This window comes from Haliotis cracherodii, unplaced genomic scaffold, assembly GCF_022045235.1.
Source record: "Haliotis cracherodii isolate W230 unplaced genomic scaffold, xgHalCrac1.p SCAF_1, whole genome shotgun sequence".
NCBI classification, from domain to species: domain Eukaryota; kingdom Metazoa; phylum Mollusca; class Gastropoda; order Lepetellida; family Haliotidae; genus Haliotis; species Haliotis cracherodii.
In genome coordinates this window covers 57,644,465-57,665,011 of record NW_027266264.1, presented here as the reverse complement: position 1 = coordinate 57,665,011, position 20,547 = coordinate 57,644,465, and the positions used below count along the sequence as shown (strand labels likewise).

At 41.9% G+C, this 20,547-nt stretch overlaps 1 protein-coding gene across 2 annotated transcripts; it reads left to right on the top strand.

The window, feature by feature from the left end:
* Nucleotides 1-120: 120 nt before the first annotated feature.
* On the top strand, nucleotides 121-20,257 carry LOC139479790 (uncharacterized). Of its 2 annotated transcripts, none has more exons than XM_071262677.1 (14): nucleotides 121-432; nucleotides 2,166-2,320; nucleotides 3,026-3,577; nucleotides 4,402-4,465; nucleotides 8,874-9,040; nucleotides 9,418-9,544; nucleotides 10,354-10,466; nucleotides 12,648-12,866; nucleotides 13,323-13,432; nucleotides 14,340-14,514; nucleotides 15,313-15,410; nucleotides 15,679-15,833; nucleotides 16,365-16,494; nucleotides 18,572-20,257. In XM_071262677.1, exons 1-14 carry the CDS (start codon nucleotides 197-199, stop codon nucleotides 18,596-18,598), a joined length of 2,328 nt encoding a protein of 775 aa, XP_071118778.1. In that variant the 5' UTR covers nucleotides 121-196; the 3' UTR covers nucleotides 18,599-20,257. The 2 variants fall into 2 exon arrangements, with proteins under 2 accessions (XP_071118778.1, XP_071118770.1); XM_071262669.1 differs by having other exon boundaries at nucleotides 3,002-3,577.
* Nucleotides 20,258-20,547: the final 290 nt, after the last annotated feature.

The following is a 20,547-nucleotide window of genomic DNA, read 5'->3' as shown; positions in this document are numbered from 1 at the left end:
ATCTGAAGCCAATCAAATACGTGGTCACATAAATCTATGATAGAAGTATTGATTGGCTGTTACTGGGACTATTCGCCAACCAACGAAAACCTTATGGAAACTATGCGACATCAAACCAACATGGCGTATAGGTTGTCTTGAGAATATAGTAACTTTACATAATATTGAAATTTAGCCTTGTTTTAAATTATCAGCCATGTATCTTTGGGGACGCGATCAAGGTGGAGGTAGGTCCGGAGGGAGACCACCGACAAATAACCCTGGACCTGGCAATTCTAATCAGGCCAGCATTTTGAATCAAATGTCTGCACAAGAGAAGATGATAGCAGAAAAGAAGCGTCAGATTCAAGAAAAATTGGCTAAAGCACAAATGAAACAATCTGAAAAATCCGATACCGATCCTGGCGTTCAAATCAAACCAACAATGCCGTTGTGAGTGTGTTTTCTGTGTTCAATAGGTATTTTATCTTCTTAGGCCAATATTATTAAAATATGTTGACATCTGTTTACAAACATCTGTAGTGACATAGTTCAGGTTTGTAAACACATGTATTATTACTCTATTAATGAAATAATATCATTTACCTACATATACATTGTATACGAACAGTACAACTTCAGTAAAAATATAAGACCTACAGCAGTAGTTGAGGTTAAGGTTTGTAAACAAATGTATTATTACTCTATAAATGAAATACCGTATTCGACATAATAAGCGCCCCGCTCTAATAAGCGCCCAAGGTGATATTTGCTTATATATTGGCTAGTGAACAGTCTCATTTGGCACCCCTTCCGATTGATCAATGTACATGAGACTTATTTATTCACGTTTAATACGCACTTGTGTGCTACATGCACCCTTAATTATGGGCAATTACATTCTGGAAAAATATATCTGTCGTATATAAACATTTCAGGCTGTCAGCATAAACAATGAAATTTATCTTTCAACTCCAAAGTAATATTCTAATAAGAGCCCCCTATTACTAATTTTAAGAGCGCCCTGGGCGCTTATTACGTCGAATACGGTTATAACATTTACCTACATATACATTGTATACAAAAAGTACAACTTCAGTAAAAATAAAAGACCTGCAGCAATACAGTGTATTCAATCCTTACAGTGACATAGTTAAGGTTTGTAAACACATGTATTATTACTCTATAAGTGAAATAATAACGTTAACCTATATATACATTGTATACGAACAGTACAATCTCATTAAATCAGATCTTAGTTCTCGCTATCGCTAAACAAGATCTGAGGACATCCCATTACGGGTCACGTCAGAACGACCTTTCATCCAACCAATCAGAGTGTCGCTTACCAGATCATGAAAGTGATCTAATCATGCAACCACAATATATTTAACACAGGGTATTCTGAACTACAGTTATGGGTTTTATGATTATATCCATATTATCTAGGCCATCTAGAAGCCATTCCAGCATGTTCCTCTTATCAGTTTTAAACTTTTTTTACAGAGAATACGTCAAAATATGTTTCGAAGCGTAGTCGCCAGTTTGAAACTAGTGTCGTAAAGCTCGAGAAAGCTGCCATCTCATTGGCCAATGTCGATTTCTTGTCAGTCATTTCATTGGTCGGTCAAAATTCACGAAAGGTCGTTCTGACGTGACCCGTAATGGGATGTCCTAAGATCTGATTTTAATGAGTTTGACGAACAGTACCACTTCAGTAAAAATAAAAGACCTACAGACTTACAGTGTATGCAATCCTTACAGTGATCATGATTCTATTCTCATGGGGATTCAGGGTAAGCAATCTCTAGCAATCTATGCTTGTTGGCAGTTGATAGGCAGTCAGGCTCACCAACTTTGTTGATCGCGTGTCATTGTATCTCAATTGGATTGAATGATGCCCAAAATGTCAATCACTTACACTGGATTGTTCACACAAACGACTGACTGCCACTGGATGTTGCTGAACGAGGTGTTAAATTTGATAAACAACAAACAAACAATCCTGGTAATTTACTAGCAGTTGCTATTAATTATGAACTATAAGCATACAGAGTAGTTGACTAGAAACCCCACTGTGGTGTAGTCATACTGTCAATGCTACAGCAATGACCAACATTAACTGAGTGTGAACAACACAAATTCTAATAATGCTCTAATAATGCTGTACCTTATTGTGGCCTTAGGTTTGGAAGGCGCCCGGGTGTAGGATTAAAGGGTAAGCCAGCAAGGGCTGTTCCTGTCTTGAAATCAGGGGTAATTCCAAAGAAAACAGTTGCAAGTGAACCAAGTGAAACCAGCACTTATTTTGCTGAGCTGACAAGATTGCAGCAAACACCAAGTAAGTATTTCATTTAACTTAAAACAAATTTATTACCATTTATGAAATTAATGTTATCATGTTTACAGAAATGTTACTGTGTACATCATGTCCATGGTATATGTATGCAGTGTTTGAAATTAAGCATGAAACTCGAGGGGCCCTGGTCATTATGTCTTTATGTTAAAAGTTCAAGATTTTTTGTTTACCGCCAGAAACCTTTAATTGTAGGGTCGAATCCCTGTTCACCCCATATGTGTTTCTTGGTTTGTCACCACCATACCTGTACTCGTGGGTTTTCTCAAAGTGGTATGCGTCTAGGGCCTGCATCAGACTTTCCTCCCACTTTCTAATTTTGAGAGCGCCCTGAGCGCTTATTAAGTCGAATACGGTAACTGGAACACTATTCAAAGTGGTGTTAAACCCAACTCAGTCACTCACTTGACAAGAAATATAAAGGTCCTGTAAATAAAGTAATTAACAAATGTTACAGTACACTACCCTACACCATTTTATTACTTTTTGACAACCCTCATATATCTTGTAAGGACCTTGAAATTAGTGATTGGGGGTCCCCTGGACCCCTTCGTTTGTAGGTCAAGGTAATACCCAGGCTTTAACGTAACTGACAGTAGTGTAATACAACGTTCATTTGTTCCCTCACTTCTTTGATCTAATGTTTCATGTTTTTTAAATGTGTAGGAGTAACTCAAAATTTTCCGACAGTGGCAAATACCGCAGTTCCAGGAAAAAAGGTGCAGAGTGCCGCACTCCTAGAGGCCGTCAGGGCTCGGGCCAGATTTGGTAACATCACTGGAGAAAGTGAACCACCTCAACCTTCCCCACTGCCCCGTCCACAGCCAGAAGCGCATTACAGACGTGAACGATCACGATCACGATCCAGGTCAAGGTCAAGGTCACGGTCAAGATCAAGATCTAGATCTGGATCTGGATCAAGGTCATACAGCCATTCCTCCAGTAGTCGTAGCAGGAGTCGAAGCCGAAGTAGAGGGAGGAAAAGAAGCCACAGTAGTAGAAGCAGTAGTAGAAGTAGAAGCAGGAGTTCTTCCCGAAGCTCTAGTTATTCTCGTAGCAGGAGCCGGAGCCCAAGTCGTCACAGTCGAAGCAGGAGTCGTGATCGGTATCAGCGTAGCCGTGACAGAGATCATGGAGGATATCGAGGTCAGGGCAGCAGAGACTATGGCAGGCAGATCAGCAACAAACAGGATAGATACCAAGAAGCGTATGATCCTTCTGCACCCACCGAAGATAGTCCAGGTTCGATATACTTTGAAATATTTGTATAAATGATAGTGGTGGGATGATACAGTGATGCATCAGTGGATCACAATTTTTTACTTCTCGATACAAATGTCAATCACAGTCGCTCACTAAGTAAAAAACATCAATTCTGACCATAAATGTTTGCTTTTATTACTGTTCCACTAAACACTATTGAGTAGATTAAGTTAATAGTGAAAACATAAATATTTTGTTTGTTGTGCAATACTTGACACTGCCAACTGTAAATTGTCAGTGTGCCAGGTATTTGGCCATCCTGTCTATAAAAAAGATGGCTTACACACCACAGATAAGAGCACATGCAAGTATCGTGATACATATCAGATTGTGAGTAAGGTATTGTGATACGTATCGGATCTCACAGTGTGTCGTCCCCGCCCTAATAAATGAATACCGGTACTTGCAGGTACCAGCTTGCATTTAAAGCTTAAAATAACCACAAACAAACATTTGTCATTGTTATGAGTTTTGAATCTACAATTCTATCTCATTATTTTTGCAGCTGTGACATGATTGCTGGTTCTCATGTAAAACATCTATACCACTCAAATAAAGTTAAGGGTCACCTGATTCTCTCATGTTAGTAGAGTTACTCTATCATGGCACGACAGATTAACAATAGTAGTATGAAAGAATTGAGTGGTTCATAACTTCTTTTGAGTAGTATATGTCACTCAACAAATGTTTAGGATTTTGTAGGCTGTTTGATGTGCTGGTAATGATGTGGTTTTCTTGAACATGTTGAAGAAGGCAGAGTTTATTGAAACATAGTGCTATTTGGATTTATGTTTGTTTTTCAGTTAAACATGAAAAATTAGCTTTTGGAGATCCAGGAAGAAACTCGCCAGTGATGCCAGTAGCCTTGTGAGTAGAGACATGTAGCGTTTACTTTATTTTACAATGAAAACAGTGTTGTACCAGTTGTACATTTATGAGAGTAATTTCGTATAATTCCTCTCTGGAGGGACTCATTGCATTTAATTTCTTGCATTTTATCGTTGTGACGGACCTATATTGATAGATATTATGATTAATGAAAAGATTCAAGAAGAAAAACCAACTTAGCGACTTTATTTGTGATGATATAGAAGACATTCTATCACAAATTATCATAATTACATTAAGTAATACGTTACCACTGTTATACCGAGGCTGTTGTCTCCCACAACTGCTGCTATAGCGAAATCTACCACAGAGATCTAATTACCTCATGCAGCACGTGCTGCCATGTGACACCTTTCACTCTTGTCTCTTAGCTTGCTCTAGCAAGATGTACAAAAAGACTGCTGCAGCGTTCCTGTTTCTACGACCATTTGGTGATATTTATTACTGTTTATTGTCTCTAATAAACTGTGCTTTTATGGGGCGTTTGCTATAAGTACGCTTGGAAAAAAATTTCCCGCCAAAAGGAAATTTTTTACCGCCCTTTTTTTCTATATACTTTCGGGGTGTCTCGTATGCTCGTTGCGTCTTATGTTCCCTTGTTCTAGTATGTCCTGGCGGTTTTGCGGTGCAGGGTTCCTTGCGGGGACACCCGGTGCGCCCAGTGCGAGGGTCTGGGGCCTGCAGCGTTAGAGTGCTACAGGCTGTATGTGCAGTCTGTTTCCACCCCTGTGGTGGCCGGCTCGTCCGGTCGGGGCCCCCTTGCGGGTACCACCTCCACGGCGGTGGTGGATCCCTCGGCGGCCCTTAGGCTGTCCGGGGATTCCTGGGTCTCCCTCATCATGGAGAAAGGGTTTATTCCCGGTACATGACCTTGCCTTTCCCGAGGCTGGTCCTACCGCGGAGGCCCATGTTGAGCGGTTGGGTGTCCATGCCCCACCGGCTGCTACAGTAACGCAGGCTACCTTGCAGCATCTGGACACCCTCGCTCGGCACTCCATGCTTGCCATGTCTCATGGTGATACTTACTTGGCTGCAGCGGCCAGTCTGGTCAAAAGTTCTCCCACGGACGGAGACCTGTCGTTTATAACTGGAGTACGTTGCCTGGGCTTCGGCCTTTATTTCCGGCACGTACCATTTTATGAGGCGCCAGTTGTATCTTGCCGCCTCGGGGTGGGACGCTGCCAACCAGGAAGTGCTCCTTTTTACGCAGCCTTGGTCTGCGCGGACCCTTTTCAATAACAAGATCCCTGGGGTTCTGAAAGAACAACAGGCTGCCTCGTCTGCCGATGCCTCTCGGCATACACTTGATCTTGTTGGGTCCCTGCATAGGCGCCTAGGTGCTGCCCCTAAGCGGACTGCAGGTCTAAGGGGTCGGGTCCTTCTTCCTCCGGAAAGAAGCCCAGCCCTGAGGGCTCCGGTAAGGGCTCTCAGCAGCCCTTTTGTGGGAAGAAGGGGAACTGGAGGAAGCCCAAGCCGTCTAAGGACGGCAAGGGCCCCTCCAGGTGACTCTCACTGGTGATGCTCCCTGGCTGTTCACCCGGTTAACCACCCCCATAGTGGGGTTCGTCCACAGGAGGGGTGTCAGGTACTTTGCGTACCTGGATGACTCGCTAGTAGCCAATCGGATGACAGACGTGCTGTCTCATCCGCTCGATTTCGCACTTCGGCTCTTGGAGCAATTGTGGTGGATTGTCAATCTCCCCAGTAGCGAGTTAACCCCCTCACAGAACTTGAAGTTCATCGGAGGTCGGTTCGACACAGTGACCCATCGCCTCTTTGTCCCCCCAGACTGGTGGCACAAGATTCAGGTGATGATTGCAAAAGTTTTAGCGGTGCAACAGACTGTTAGGGCTACTTGTGTCAGCCCAGGACTGCACCGACCGGGGTCGTCTCCAACTCCGCCCGCTGCAACTGTTTCTAATCCAGTTGTTAGCACAGGAGGAGAACAGTGCGACCGTCGCCCTGCGGGATCGGCTCCAACCGCATCTGGAGTGGTAGACGGTCCCTTGCAACGTCTTATCAGGAGCCTATGCGGCCCTTCCGGGCCACGTTGAACCTGTATACAGACGTCTCTCAAGTGGGCTTGGGCATCCATCTAGAGGGGAGGAGAGCTCAGGGCTGTGGTGCGTAGACGAACTAGGTCTTCACATCAATTGCCTCGAGTTCAAGGCAGTGATCAACGCAGTCAATCACTGGAAGCGTCTTCTTGTCGACGCCCAGCTCATGCTGGCGACTGACAACACGACGGTAGTGTCTTATGTGAACAAACTGAGGGGAACCCACAGTCACTCGCTACTCGATCTCACGTTCGAGTTTTACGCTCTGGTTGACAGTATCCCGTGTCAGGTACGTGCCCGTCACATCCCCGGTGTTCGAGTTTTACGCTCTGGTGGACAGTGTCCCGTGTGTCACATCCCCGGTGTGCGGAACGTACTGACCGACGCTCTGTCGAGACCTCGGGGCCAGAGCCCCACGGAGTGGATGCTCAACCCAGTGGTGTTTCAGTGGCTGTGCGAACTTCTGGGTCGTCAACAATCAACTCCCATTGTTTGTATCACCAGTCACCAGTCTCCTCTCCTTTGCCACGGCGGCACTTGTGTCTGAGATTCATGTACTCGATGTCACTAAAGTACGATTCGATAGGGGCGACGAAGGAGCGGTCCGCCTGGGCCTGCTCATGGGCTTTGACAAAATGTAATTATTATAACTGTTTCGTCGCGATATGGCTGAAATACTGCCGATGTGACGATAAATTTCACTCACTCACTCACTCACTCACTCACTCACTCACTCACTCACTCATGGGCTTTGTCGCTAAGAATCAGAAATTTGGTCAAACGGAGAGAGAATTCAGTGTAAGATCACTGAAAGAAATCTTACATCCTGCTGATACTGAGGACAGATCCTGTGTAACCCTAATCGGACTGCTGACATAACTCGCAACTCGATTGCGTTATGGCTTCGTTCTGTCATCAATCTGGCGTACCGGTCTCGGAGGTTACCGGTTGCAGGGTCAAACCCGCACGAGATCAGGGCGCTAGCGGCAACATTTGCCCTACACTCTGATATCTCTGTTCTCAGGTTTTGGGGGTTGTTATTGGGGGTTGTTACTGGCGTTCTGACCCGGTATTTGCCAATCATTACCTCAGAAAGGTTTCTGATGAAGACGTGGAGGGTGTGCACCGTCTTGGGCCGCTGATCGTGGCACAAGCGGTTATCTGAGGGGTGTGCCCAGTGCAATTCCGAACTCCTCAGGCTTCAGACCTTGCACGGTGGTCAATCGGGGTCTTCTCCAATGTTCCCACTGCTGTGGGTACAGGAGTGGAGGTCCCGCAAACCAGCACACTCACACCATAGGTGAGGACGGCTTTTATGTATTTAATTGTCTGTCATGTATCCCAACCTTGTGATGCATGCTTACAAATACTGGAATTAGGTCACGCGCCTAAGGCTTGCTCTGGGATATATGGTCCGAATGAAATTAATTTCCCTCTTTTTGACTGTTAAACCTGATCTAAGATTTAGCTCACGCGGATACTGTTTTCTCATCCGCTGCGGCGATGAAATACCTGTCCAGTAGGGCCGTTTGGAGTCTCCAATCGTTTGGCAAAGACGATTGAGCCTTACGGTATGCGCTTGACAGTGCTTTGGTATTCCTATAGGGTAACGCCGAGCTAGGAGCATGCGCATCGAGTGCTTCCGCCTTGTTGTTTACTTCCGCTGGTCGGAAGGAACACGAGCAGTCAGGTTCGGGTTGTAGGTGCTCCCAACCGCCTACTGTGGTAGTCAGCCTCGGTATAACAGTGGTAATATATTACTTAATGTAATTTGTAGAATTTTCCTATTCGGAATATTCTATAAGTAATACGTTACCACTGGGCTGATGCCCGCCTGTCCGTCCCCCGAGCACTTGCTCTCACTAGAGACAAGAGTGAAGGGTGTCACATGGCAGCTAGCTGGCTACGCACGTGCTGCATGAGGTAATTGAGATCTCTGTGGTAGATTTCACTCTAGCAGCAGTTGTGGGAGACAACAGCCTCGGTATAACAGTGGTAACATATTACTTATAGAATATTCCGAGGGAAAATTCTACAAAACTTATATCATTCTGAATGTTCTATAATCTACTTGTGTCATTTGTCTATGGAAAGTAACTGTGCTTGTGTGGATTTGGAGACAGAATAGGTCCACAGTCTAATATTCTTATTGTAGATGGATAGTGTGGTGGTGATGTGTGCCATTAGCCAGTTTCTTGTCTGGTCCAGACTAGGTCGTCCCCTGATAAAGGTGGAAAATGTCTGACGTACAACCATATTCTCTCACTCACTCACTCACTCACTCACTCACTCACTCACTCACTCACTCACTCACTCACTCCGTGTTTCAGCTCAGTTGGTCATGGCACTGCTAACATGCAGCACAGACCAGCACCAATGAGCCTGCAAGCACCTGCCCGCCCAGACATAGGGCAGTATGGGACACCCATCGAGCCGGTGTTGAAAAAGGAGAAGCTATCAGATGTTTTTGACCTGCAACCTGCATCTCAAGCTACAGGTAGATGTGTGGATCAGTATTTAACAGTGCTCCAGAAAATTTGAAATTAAGTAACTGACCAAGTCGCAAATACAGCTAACAAGGTCCCGTCTGTCATCATGTTTTGGATAAAAAGAAAATAAATTGGAATCTCTTATTCATATTGTTGATCTGTTTGAAAAATAATATGTAGGAGAACTTAAAGTAATTGGTAAAGATGGTAAAGTGAACGACTACAAGAATTAATTCATGTCAGTGTGAGCCATACTGAAAAAGATGGACAGCGCTGTTTGCATTGTGTCGCAAGTGATACAAACTGGCAAAGTGCTGGCTCTTTATTAGCTACAACACACCAAGTATTGTGAGAGGGGGCTAGAGTACTGATAAGGGTCTTCTAGTCTTACCACCAGACAACCCCATCACACGTGAGGCCTGTGACAGGCTGGCAGTGCAGATTGTTGAGGGTGGTCCAGAACTGGAGGAGGTCTTCAGAGAGCAATACAGAAGTCAGCATGCCAAATACTAGTAAGTATTTAGGAGGGGCATAGTGAGTCCTAAGGGTCTGTCAGGAGAGCAGAAGATTGGTCATTCAGTCCGTGTTCTTGTACTGGTCGGCTTGGAGTCAGTATACTGTGTCTGAATGTAGAATCCATGTTAAATGGTATCTCAGTGACATGGCACTACAAAATCAGCATTAGTCCAGACTAGTACCATCACATGCACACAGCATCACTTTATAAGTGCAATAATCTTGAATGCTGTTAAACCACATTTCACACCACATCACCTTGATTGTGTTTTGTCGAGTAATCTTTGTGTTTTATGCTTGGGTGTGCAAAATTAATGTCTGCAAGATTGCAAAACGATTGACCAGCTGTCAACAGTTTAGAAATTCCTGATTCACCTCAGTTTAATCCTTTGTCAGATCCTTACCTTCGCTTGTAGGTTTCTCCTAAGTTGCTCATGTTGATGACAAACATAGTGGGTATTTTCTCTCCCTTGAAGCTGACACACCATTTGGATTAAATGCTCCTCAATGGCTCACAAGTTGATTAACTTGGAGGTTTGATAAATAGCTGGATTCTTATGTATGTAGAAACATGTAGCAAAATTAAATTGCTATCCAGCTTTTGTTTTGATCATGTTGATCTTTGTACGCGACTCCTTATGAGATGTCTTCAGATCTTTGTTCAGCGGTATCGAGAACTAAGGTCTGATTTTAATGAGATTGTGAATTTATGGGAAAAATTATGGTGAGATCCTTGTGTTTAATATCATAATTACTTAAACATGTTAAATGGATTATTTAAAGAAAATTAAAAATTTTGTTGCAGCTTTTTATATGACACCTCATGTGAAGCATACAAGTATTTTCATCAGAAAATCCGGGAAGTGTCCCGACTATCCACAGACACAGGCAACGCAGCAGACACGGAAGGAGACAGAGGTGGGTTGCATGTGTCCACAGATGGATCTCAAATACAGTGCATACAGTGCATACAGTGATAATATCATAGAAATATGGAACTCTTTTGTGACATGTTGCCCCCCACATCAAGCTGACATGCTGTGATATACCTGGAATACTGTTAAAGCCGCATTAAACCGAGTTCAGTCACTCATGCACCCACGTTCACTCAGATCATCAAGAACATGTTGTTCATGTACTGTGGTTTTGTTGAATACCCCAAATACCTTGACATTTATCCTGTAGACACTCCCATGCGGGACAGGTCCCCAGCACAGCATGCTTAATGACAATTGATTCATCAATCTCTTCATCTATGGCAGGCTGCCTAATTGTAGTACATGATTCACTCACTCAAATAATGGCAGTTGGATTCAAAGATAATGTAGATGGATGTTAAAGCTTTTTGGCCTATTTTTGTTGACTCATGTCAAACTAACTTGACATAGCTCAGTCAGAGTATAAAGAAGATGTATATCCACAGAACTATCTTCCTTATGCATTATACCAACTTCTTCTTAGAAGTTAGATATATACTGTCTGACTCTCTAGGATGGGGCCCTCCTTTGAAATGTTTTGGTCAAGACTAGTCAAGGTCAGCATTCTGTTTTTTCGTATAACATGGTTCTATAACTTCTATCATTGTCAGTTTTGGAGGCATGGTTAACTATACAGGCATGGGACTTTATATTTATGTTTCTTGGGATATCCTACCACAAATAAAACTGTTGCATTTACATCAAAGGTCAAGGTCACTTTTGAGGAACTTTTCAACAATAGTTGCAATCATATACTGGCACAAATATTATTAACATCAGAGGATATCCTACAATGTTTTATTCCACATGAACCTGTGGAATTCCTTTGGCACATGCAGTGAGAAGGTCAAGGTCATCAACATGGTTATAACATTGTCAGTTTTTGAGGCATGGTTAACTCTCTACAGTCATTAACCTTTGTATTTGCATGTGTCTTTATGAATCCTACCATATCTAAAGTTGGTACTACTGGTATGTCTGTAAAAGGTTATGGTCTCCTTTGAGGTTATTGTAAAAAATGAATGATATTTCATGTGTGAAGTGAAATATCATGTTTCTCTCATCAAGGGAAATTACTTTTTAAGTCGCAAATACAAGGGATGGTGAACCGTCCCTGTGTGTTAGGTGCAGAGAATTTACTTTTCAAGGCTACGCCACTCATGAAAATATCTCCTTTCCCCCTCTCACTCGATGAAAGATATGTGATATTTCACAAGACACATGAAATAGCCCATTTATTATGCACTTTTTGTGCAGTTTTCTACCGGAAAATTAAATTATTACATTACAAATGTAAAACTTTGAAATGTTAATTCTCCCTACCTAACACACAGTAGTCTCTTGTTTGCAAAATCTTAAAAAATATAAACAAAAGTATCAAAAAATATTTAGGGCCATGAAAATTCTTTATCATACATTTCAATATGATAAAATATAAAAAATCAACTTTAGAACAAATATTCTTGAAAAAGTAGGAAAGTAGGAGACCATTGCTGGAGTGAGTGAGTGAGTTGGGTTTAACGCCGCTTTTAACAGTATCCCAGTTATGTCACGGCGTGTCAGCTTAATGTGGGAGGAAAGCCCGAAGTGATGTAGGTCTCAGACGTTTACCACTTCAGTGAAACCCACAAGCATGGGTATGGTGCTGACAAACCTAGAAACATAATCGGGGGGGAACCGGTAAGCGAAAGAAAACACGCTGGTCAAGAAACAAAACATTTTCGAGTGAATTACAAATGGCAAGAAGTGATATTGACTCCATCAATAACCATCTGTCATTACTTTCAGCGAAGAAACTAACACGTTTGAACCACTAGTCCTTATAATGATAACATACAGCAAAACCCTTAAAAAGGGCACATTTCTACTAGTCCTTATGATACCTTAACTACTGGGCAGTTTGGCAAGGACTACAGGACTAGTGCCAGTTTCTAACAGTGACTTTGCCTTGTCAATGTGGAACTAACGTAAAAAGGATGTCAACAGGCTTGACACCAATGTTAGAAGGAGATAATTTGAGGGGAGGTAACTCTTGCATGACAATTGTTCTGTCAAAGTGTTATGTTCACTGTAGGTTACCCACTTACTCAATCACTAAGTAACATCATGATTCTGTTCACAGAGGGGACAGAGGACAGGAAGCAAGTAAGGAGGAAGAAGCGTAGTCGATGGGGTGATGATGCTGGTGCTGCTGTACCGCCAACCTTGCCTGTACCAGGTCTTGCTAATCCTGTTCTGGGTGCCCCGGGGGTGGTAAATCCTCAGCTAGGGGCACCAGGGTTAGTTACTCCCCAGCTCGGTGTTGGAGGCCTTATAAATACAGTTGTCCCTCCCATGCAAGGTATACATGTCTTGATGGATCAGTGGCCTTAGATAGATAGGAATTACAACGTACAATACATCAATCATGTAACAAATATTTGTGTTGCTTCAAATGTACAGGAACAGCTCGGCCATTGAACCCTGAACTATAGGTCTATTAATATCCCATTAAACTAGGCAGTGTGGTTTCCAGTGAAATACATGTCAATTTTCCAAAATAACAAATCATTGCTTTGGCATCATGTTATATATATATATTGGTTACTAACAGTTGTCCAGCAAGCAGGGTTCTTGATATACTGACCCAAGACTAACAGGGTTGAACTGTAGTTAGGAAATTAATTGATATTAGTTGTCCATGAACCTACAAAGGATGTTGTCGGAAATGTAACCAAAGAACACTATTAGTGGAGTTAATTATGGCCATTGAATACACTGTGGGTGTGCGCTAATGTCTCCTCTGACCTGCTCCCAGCCATGCCGGCCAGACATGTGATGCCCACCATACAGGACTTTGCCCGCAAGATGGTCGGCAGTGACGACATCTCCCCTGAGCAGCTCAAACAGATCCGGGAGCAGCAGGAGGTGAATACTGTAACAACACTGAACATACTGTAACAACACTAAACAACACTGAACATACTGTAACAACACTGAACATACTGTAACAACACTGAACAACACTGAACATACTGTAACAACACTGAACATACCGTAACAACACAGAACAACCCTGAACGACACTGAACAACACTGAACATACTGTAACAACACTGAACATACTGTAACAACACTGAACATACTGTAACAACACTGAACATACTGTAACAACACTGAACAACACTGAACATACTGTAACAACAGAACAACCCTGAACGACACTGAACAACACTGAACATACTGTAACAACACTGAACATACTGTAACAACACTGAACATACTGTAACAACACTGAACATACTGTAACAACACAGAACAACACTGAACAACACAGAAACACCCTGAACAACACAGAACAACACAGAACAACACTGAACAACACAGAACAACACTGAACATACTGTAACAACACTGAACATACTGTAACAACACAGAACAACAATGAACACCACAGACATGATAGGGGGTACAAGCTTGACTCTTGCGAGTTTCCAGCGACCTGCCCATCACTGAATCACAGGTTTTAAAGTAACCATAGACAAATGACCTGGTTTGAAATATGCCTCTGTTCACACAGCAGTGAATAGTAATGTGAACACAAAACCTAGCAGCTGCAGCACTGCATGAACAGGACAAAAATGCTACCTATGCTTACATTTTTTATCAGTTTTATGCGGTTGCAACTGAAGTACAACTGAAGCATGATTGCTCTGTATTACAGCTAAGGAGTCCTAATGACTCCAGATTTAAGAGGCTAGGGCAAACCCTGAGACAGAGTTGACTGTTGAGTTGTTTCACTGATAATGGGTTAACTTGAATCGCTTGTTGTCAGTTGAACAAGATGTATGAGCTGATCCTGGCACAGAAGAAGGCAAAGGAGGCTGCGCTGATGGCTGATCTGCCGGGGATGAAGGTGAAGCCCAAGTACGAGTACGACTCGGACGAGGATGTGGAGGGGGGTACATGGGAACACAAGAACAGGAAACTTGAGATGGAGGCCACCAAGGGTAAGTTCAGCAGGGGAAACACCTACCTGGTACCCATGCAACTGATGGAACTACCATTCAATATTCTGTCTGAGCTGGACTTTCTTCTGACCCTGCTTCAACACATGTATTGTTTCTCTCTGAAAGTAGGAGCCAAACAATTATGTTTTTTCCAACTCATTATTTTCAGGAAATTCATCATTTCTGGCAAACCCTGAGGTTTTTGTTTTTTTCCCAGTGACCTGTGAAGATCTGGGTTGAGAACAGGTCTTCAGCAACCCATGCTTGCCGTAAAAGGCAACTATGCTTGTCGTAACAGACGACTAGTGGGATTGGGTGGTCAGACTCGCTGACTTTGTTGATGCATGTCATCGTATCCCAATTGCATAGATCGATGCTCATGATGTTAATCATTGGATTATCTGGCCCAGACTCGGTTATTTACAGACCACCATCATATAGCTGGAATACTGCCGAGTGCAGTGTTAAACAACAAACAAACAAAAAGATTTTCCAGTAATTTCTAATTTTAATAAATAATCCCAGGTTCCCCAGAATATGTAATAGTTGTCCCTGATATGTGAAGTGGGAATACTTATGGTTGCTTCATCAAGTGTTCAGGTGGGAAAGTACACTCTGTCTTTCATCTTTGACCGACAGAAGTTTATTTGCGTAAAATCTCAAGCATTGTGATCTGGCTATTACACTATTGGATAGGCAGTTTTCAATTATGTTTGACGATATCATCTCACAGACAGTTAATATGATGTAACCACTCATTATTGAGCAAAGCTGAGATAAATTGGCATTGTTTACCAGAATGGGCAGAACAGCTGACAGATGTAAACAGAGGGAAGCATTTCATTGGAGACTTCCTGCCTCCCCAGGAACTGGAGAAATTCATGGAGACTTTCAAGGTATCACTTGCATTATTAACCAAACCGAGTATAAATGTTCTCCTGATATAACATTTGATGTTTTCAAGGAAAAGGGCATTAACCAATATTTTTAGAAAGCCTTTGTTATTGTATTTGAACTTCCATAAGGGTCAGTGAATAATTGTCAAAATGCAGTAGCATGTCTTGTTCCCAAGAACAAGTAAGTGTCATAGCTATTTTCATCCTCATGAATACTGTAGGAGTCCCAAGCTGAATGTATGCTGTACAATGTGGACCTGTGTTGTAGGCGCTGAAGGAAGGCCGAGAGCCTGACTACTCTGAATACAAGGAGTTCAAGTTGACGTGCGAGAACATCGGCTATCAGATGCTGCAGAAACTGGGCTGGAAGGAGGGGGAGGGTCTCGGTAACGAGAACCAGGGCATCACTACTCCTGTGGGAAAGTAGGTCACTTTGTCACCCCAAGCAGACCTTACAGTAAAAGTTGCAGAATAGACTATTGAGACCTACTCTTTGGGCTGTTGTTGAAGATTGAGGAAGGGAGATTATTCATTGAAATATAAAAGTTGTCTCCCTTGTCCGACAAAGACCATTGCTGGTTTTTATCTATTGTTTTTTTTTTATCATATACTCTGTCATGGGAATTTTGCATATTCACACTTACACATAAAACGTCCATTTCTGTAGACTTGTGTTTGAACCAAATAGAAGTTTCAGACATACTTTTCTTTGAGATATGAGATCATTTTCTTCAGCAAGAGTGAGATTTAGGCAGCTAACGTGTGAAGCCCATGCTTGATGTCCTCTATCATGATGTGACTATATGTTGGTCAAGCAAGGCAAAAAAAAACAACTCTTGGTCACTGTTTATCCCCTAAATGTCTTATTTTTTGTTTGCCAGTATGTTAGCTGATTAACATGAAGCTAACATTAATAAGGCCTCTTGATGTATGCTGTGATGTTGTATTGTATAGAGGCCAAACTGCCGTGGAAGGGAGAGGTCTGGGCATTGAGAGGCCAGCCGAGCTCGGCAGAGATGACGATGAGTTTGATGCATATAGGAAGAGAATGATGCTGGCATACAGATTTAGGCCGAATCCACTGGTGAATATATCTTCATTTTTCAGATTTTCTAAATATAACATTTGAAAAAATAAATCATTTAAGTTGAATAGTGACAGCAACATGTTTGCTGGTGGCGCTATGCTACTTCTGCCATTATGGCAGGTATCTCTGTTGGTTTCTGTTCTATTTATAGAGTATCGTAATATCACAAACTGATTAATTCAAGTATCTTGTGTACCTAAGAATCGATGATATTGTTGTTTTCTGTGAATTGTTACTTGACATATCTGGAGCAGTTTATCAGTAGAGATGTCTTGATAGTATGTGGATTTGGTAGGAATGTAAGTGTATTAGTGGATTAGTAATCTTCGTTTGGTCATTGCTCAATGGGTGTCCTGGAAACAAATACTGTGATGAAATCACGTTAACGCCTGTGAGTTAAGCCACCTAAGATAATTAGCAGTTCCTGAAATGAGACTATGTAAAGTTTTATTGGAATTTGATCTCCACCGGTGATTTTTCTTATGCCTACAACACAAAGACTGTTGATGTTAGAATTATATTTGCATGGACTTCTACAAATGGCCCTGGGAATTCTTTTGTCACAGGGCGGTCGGGTAGCCTAGTGGTTAAAGTGTTCGCTCGTCATGCCGAAGACCCGGGTTCGATTCCCGACATGGGTACAATGTGTGAAGCCCATTTCTGGTGTCCCCCGCCGTGATATTGCTGGAATATTGCTAAAAGCGGCGTAAAGCCATTCTCACTCACTCACTCCTTTGTCACATGTCATGGTATGGTTAAAGGTCAAATGTATGAAGATTGACAATCTTGCTAAAACATTTGTGGTTACACTTGCCCAAAACGTATTACCGTATTTGACGTAATAAGCGTGCAGGACGCTTTCAAAATTAGAAATAGGGGGCTCCTATTAGAATATTATTTTGGTGAAAAAAACAAAGTTGAAAGATACATTTTGTGGTTTATGCTGAAATGTTTATATACGACAGATATATTTTTCCAGAATTTAATTTCCCATAATTAAGGGTGCATATTACACACGAGTGCATATTATACACGAATAAGTAAGTCTTGTGTACATTGATCATTTGGAAGGGGAGCTAATTGGGATTTTCAATAGCCAACATATAAGAAATACGCCGTGGGCGCTTATTAGAGCAGGGCGCTTAATACGTTGAATATTGTAATGCATGTATCATAAAACTTGAGATATGCCTTTTCTACAATGTGATCCTGCTTTTGGTCAAAATAAGTGAATTGTCCAGTGTCATGTTTTGAAAGACATGGTTATATCATTCTGAGGCAGTTACCTCAACATGCATGAAACTTTATTTTTGCTTGTATTTTTTACAAATCCTACCGCATGAAATGTTGTTGCTATGTCTATCAAAGGTCACTGTCATCTCTGACGTTACTGAGAAATGTGGCTGTATCAGTTATTGTCAGGTATTGCTGCACTCTTACTTGTACAATCCTAAGACTTTGTAAGTGTGTCCAAGACGTTGTCCTGATTAAGGTCTGGAAGTAATGTTTTGGGTCTGGAAGTAAACAGGATATTATATGAGTGCTCATGTCATACTATGTTTACGACACAAGTGTGTAAAGACCAGAGTTTAGGCACGAGTGTTGTGAACATAGTAAGACATGAACACGAATATCATGTTCTATTTATTAACGAAGAAGATGTCTACATACAGAGACAAATTTTAGTGTCTATGAGGACAGCGAGTCACAATGACGAATGACGTCAACAATCTTCAAGTATGACTTCGTTTCTAGTGTGACGTCATTCTGACCTCACGTCACGATAAGATTCGAATGACGTCAACAATGCCATCCGGATGCCAGAAACAATACACTGTTGTCTCGTGACATGAAATGACCCTAGGGCACATATGATGTTTGTTATCCCTGTTTGCCCTCGTAGGTAATAGATTATGGTAATTATAGACTTTCGAAGGTTGGAAGAGATGTAAGTGACAGGGCTCTTTCACTTTTTGCAAGTACTTGCAAACACCTCAAGTTGCGATATATTTTTAGAAACTCTACAGACTGTGACAGGAAAAGCTGATCTAATGCTTTGTGTTATATTTTGCAGAATAACCCCAGGCGTCCATACTACTAATACTTCACAGTGGAGGGAGAGGATAACAACAATGAAGGGCTACGGAGGCATTGATGACAGTAGTTCAACATTATACGAATGTATTCCAGGTCAATGATAAGAAAACATTTCTTCTTGATGAGTGGTTGGCTTTCATTAACCCTGGCTTGTGTGGCTGAGTAGCAACCTGCAGCTCCAAGATGATGTACAGCTTCACTTGTGATGCTGGTATTATGGCACCCTTCAGCTTCAAGATGGTGTACAGCTTCACTTGTGATGCTGGTATTATGGGTACCTTCAGCTTCAAGATGGTGTACAGCTTCACTTGTGATGCTGGTATTATGAGTACCTTCAGCTTCAAGATGGTGTACAGCTTCACTTGTGATGGTGGTATTATGGGTACCTTCAGCTTCAAGATGATGTACAGCTCCACTTGTGATGCTGGTATTATTGGTACCTTGAGCTGTAAGATCGTGTACAGCTTCACTTGTGATGCTGGTATCTCGGGTACCTTTTGATGCAAGATGGTGTACAGCTTCACTTGTGATGCTTGTATCTCGGCTACCTTGTAATTCAAGATCGTGTACAGCTTCACTTGTGATGCTGGTATCTCGGGTACCTTGTAATGCAAGATCATGTACAGCTTCACTTGTGATGCTAGTACCACGGGTACCTTGTAATGCAAGATGGTGTACAGCCTCACTTGTGATGATGGTATCTCGGGTACCTAGTGATGCAAGATGATGTACAGCCTCACTTTTGATGCTGGTATCTCTGGTACCTAGTGATGCAAGATGATGTACAGCTTCACTTGTGATGCTGGTATCTCGGGTACCTTGTAATGCAAGATGGTGTACAGCTTCACTTGTGATGCTGGTATCTCGGGTACCTAGTGATGCAAGATGATGTACAGCTTCACTTGTGATTCTGGTATCTCGGGTACCTAGTGATGCAAGATGGTGAACAGCCTCACTTGTTATCATACACAAAATAAGAAGGTGTAAGATTTACCATGCAACAATCATTTGTGGCAATTATTGATTCACTGTTGTTTCAGATCTGTAATTTCATTATCTGATGACTATCTTACAAAACCTTGGTGTAAATAAGTTCACAGATGCTGCGGTCACTGTGAAACTGCTTGTTGTATAATGGTCAATACATGAGTATTACATTTCAATGTTTTAATCAGGTTTTCATATCATTTGTGTTATTTCTGTAAATACTTTTTTATACTAAGTTTGATTTGTTATGTTATTTTTACCCAATAGTGCTCACAGAAAACAATCTCTACAAGTCCTACCAGGGAAAGGTACCAGGAATCAATTTATTGACTAAATTCAATACGATGTGATTGTAGTCTTTTTTCAATGTTCTTAGATGGAAACTTCATATTGTTCATATTTGTCTGTAAAATGTGTTGCTTGATGCCAAAGCTGTGTACCTGATCACTGTCATACTGACAGTATTCATAGTTTTGTTCATTACATGTAAATACATTCAAGAAGTAAAATCATCATGAGGGTATTAGTTTTTATCCATTTGGTTCTTTAATCGTGCACACTTGATCGCTTTTAAGTTGTGACACATCTATGCACTTCTGAGATCAACAGTACAAATATCACTTGAGGTATTATCTCTTTGAGGTATAATTCTTATGACGCTATTTCCAGTGATTAAAATGACAATAATCAGCTTCAGTGTTATTGTTTGTCAAACTTTAGTTATGACAGTGATCTCAGTGCATATGGACCATGTGGTTTAAGGAATAGAGCATCTGCTTGGAGAGTGGAAGATCGGGAATTCGATCCTTGGTCGTATCATACCACAAGACATTAAAAGTTGGCATTTGATGTTGCACTGCCTGGCGCTCTGCATTAATGGGTTCAAACAAGGACTTGTTGCCTTGGAGTCAGTATGCTTTGTCTGAGACGGTATCAGGCCCATTCCCCTCTGCCCATGAGTGGGGT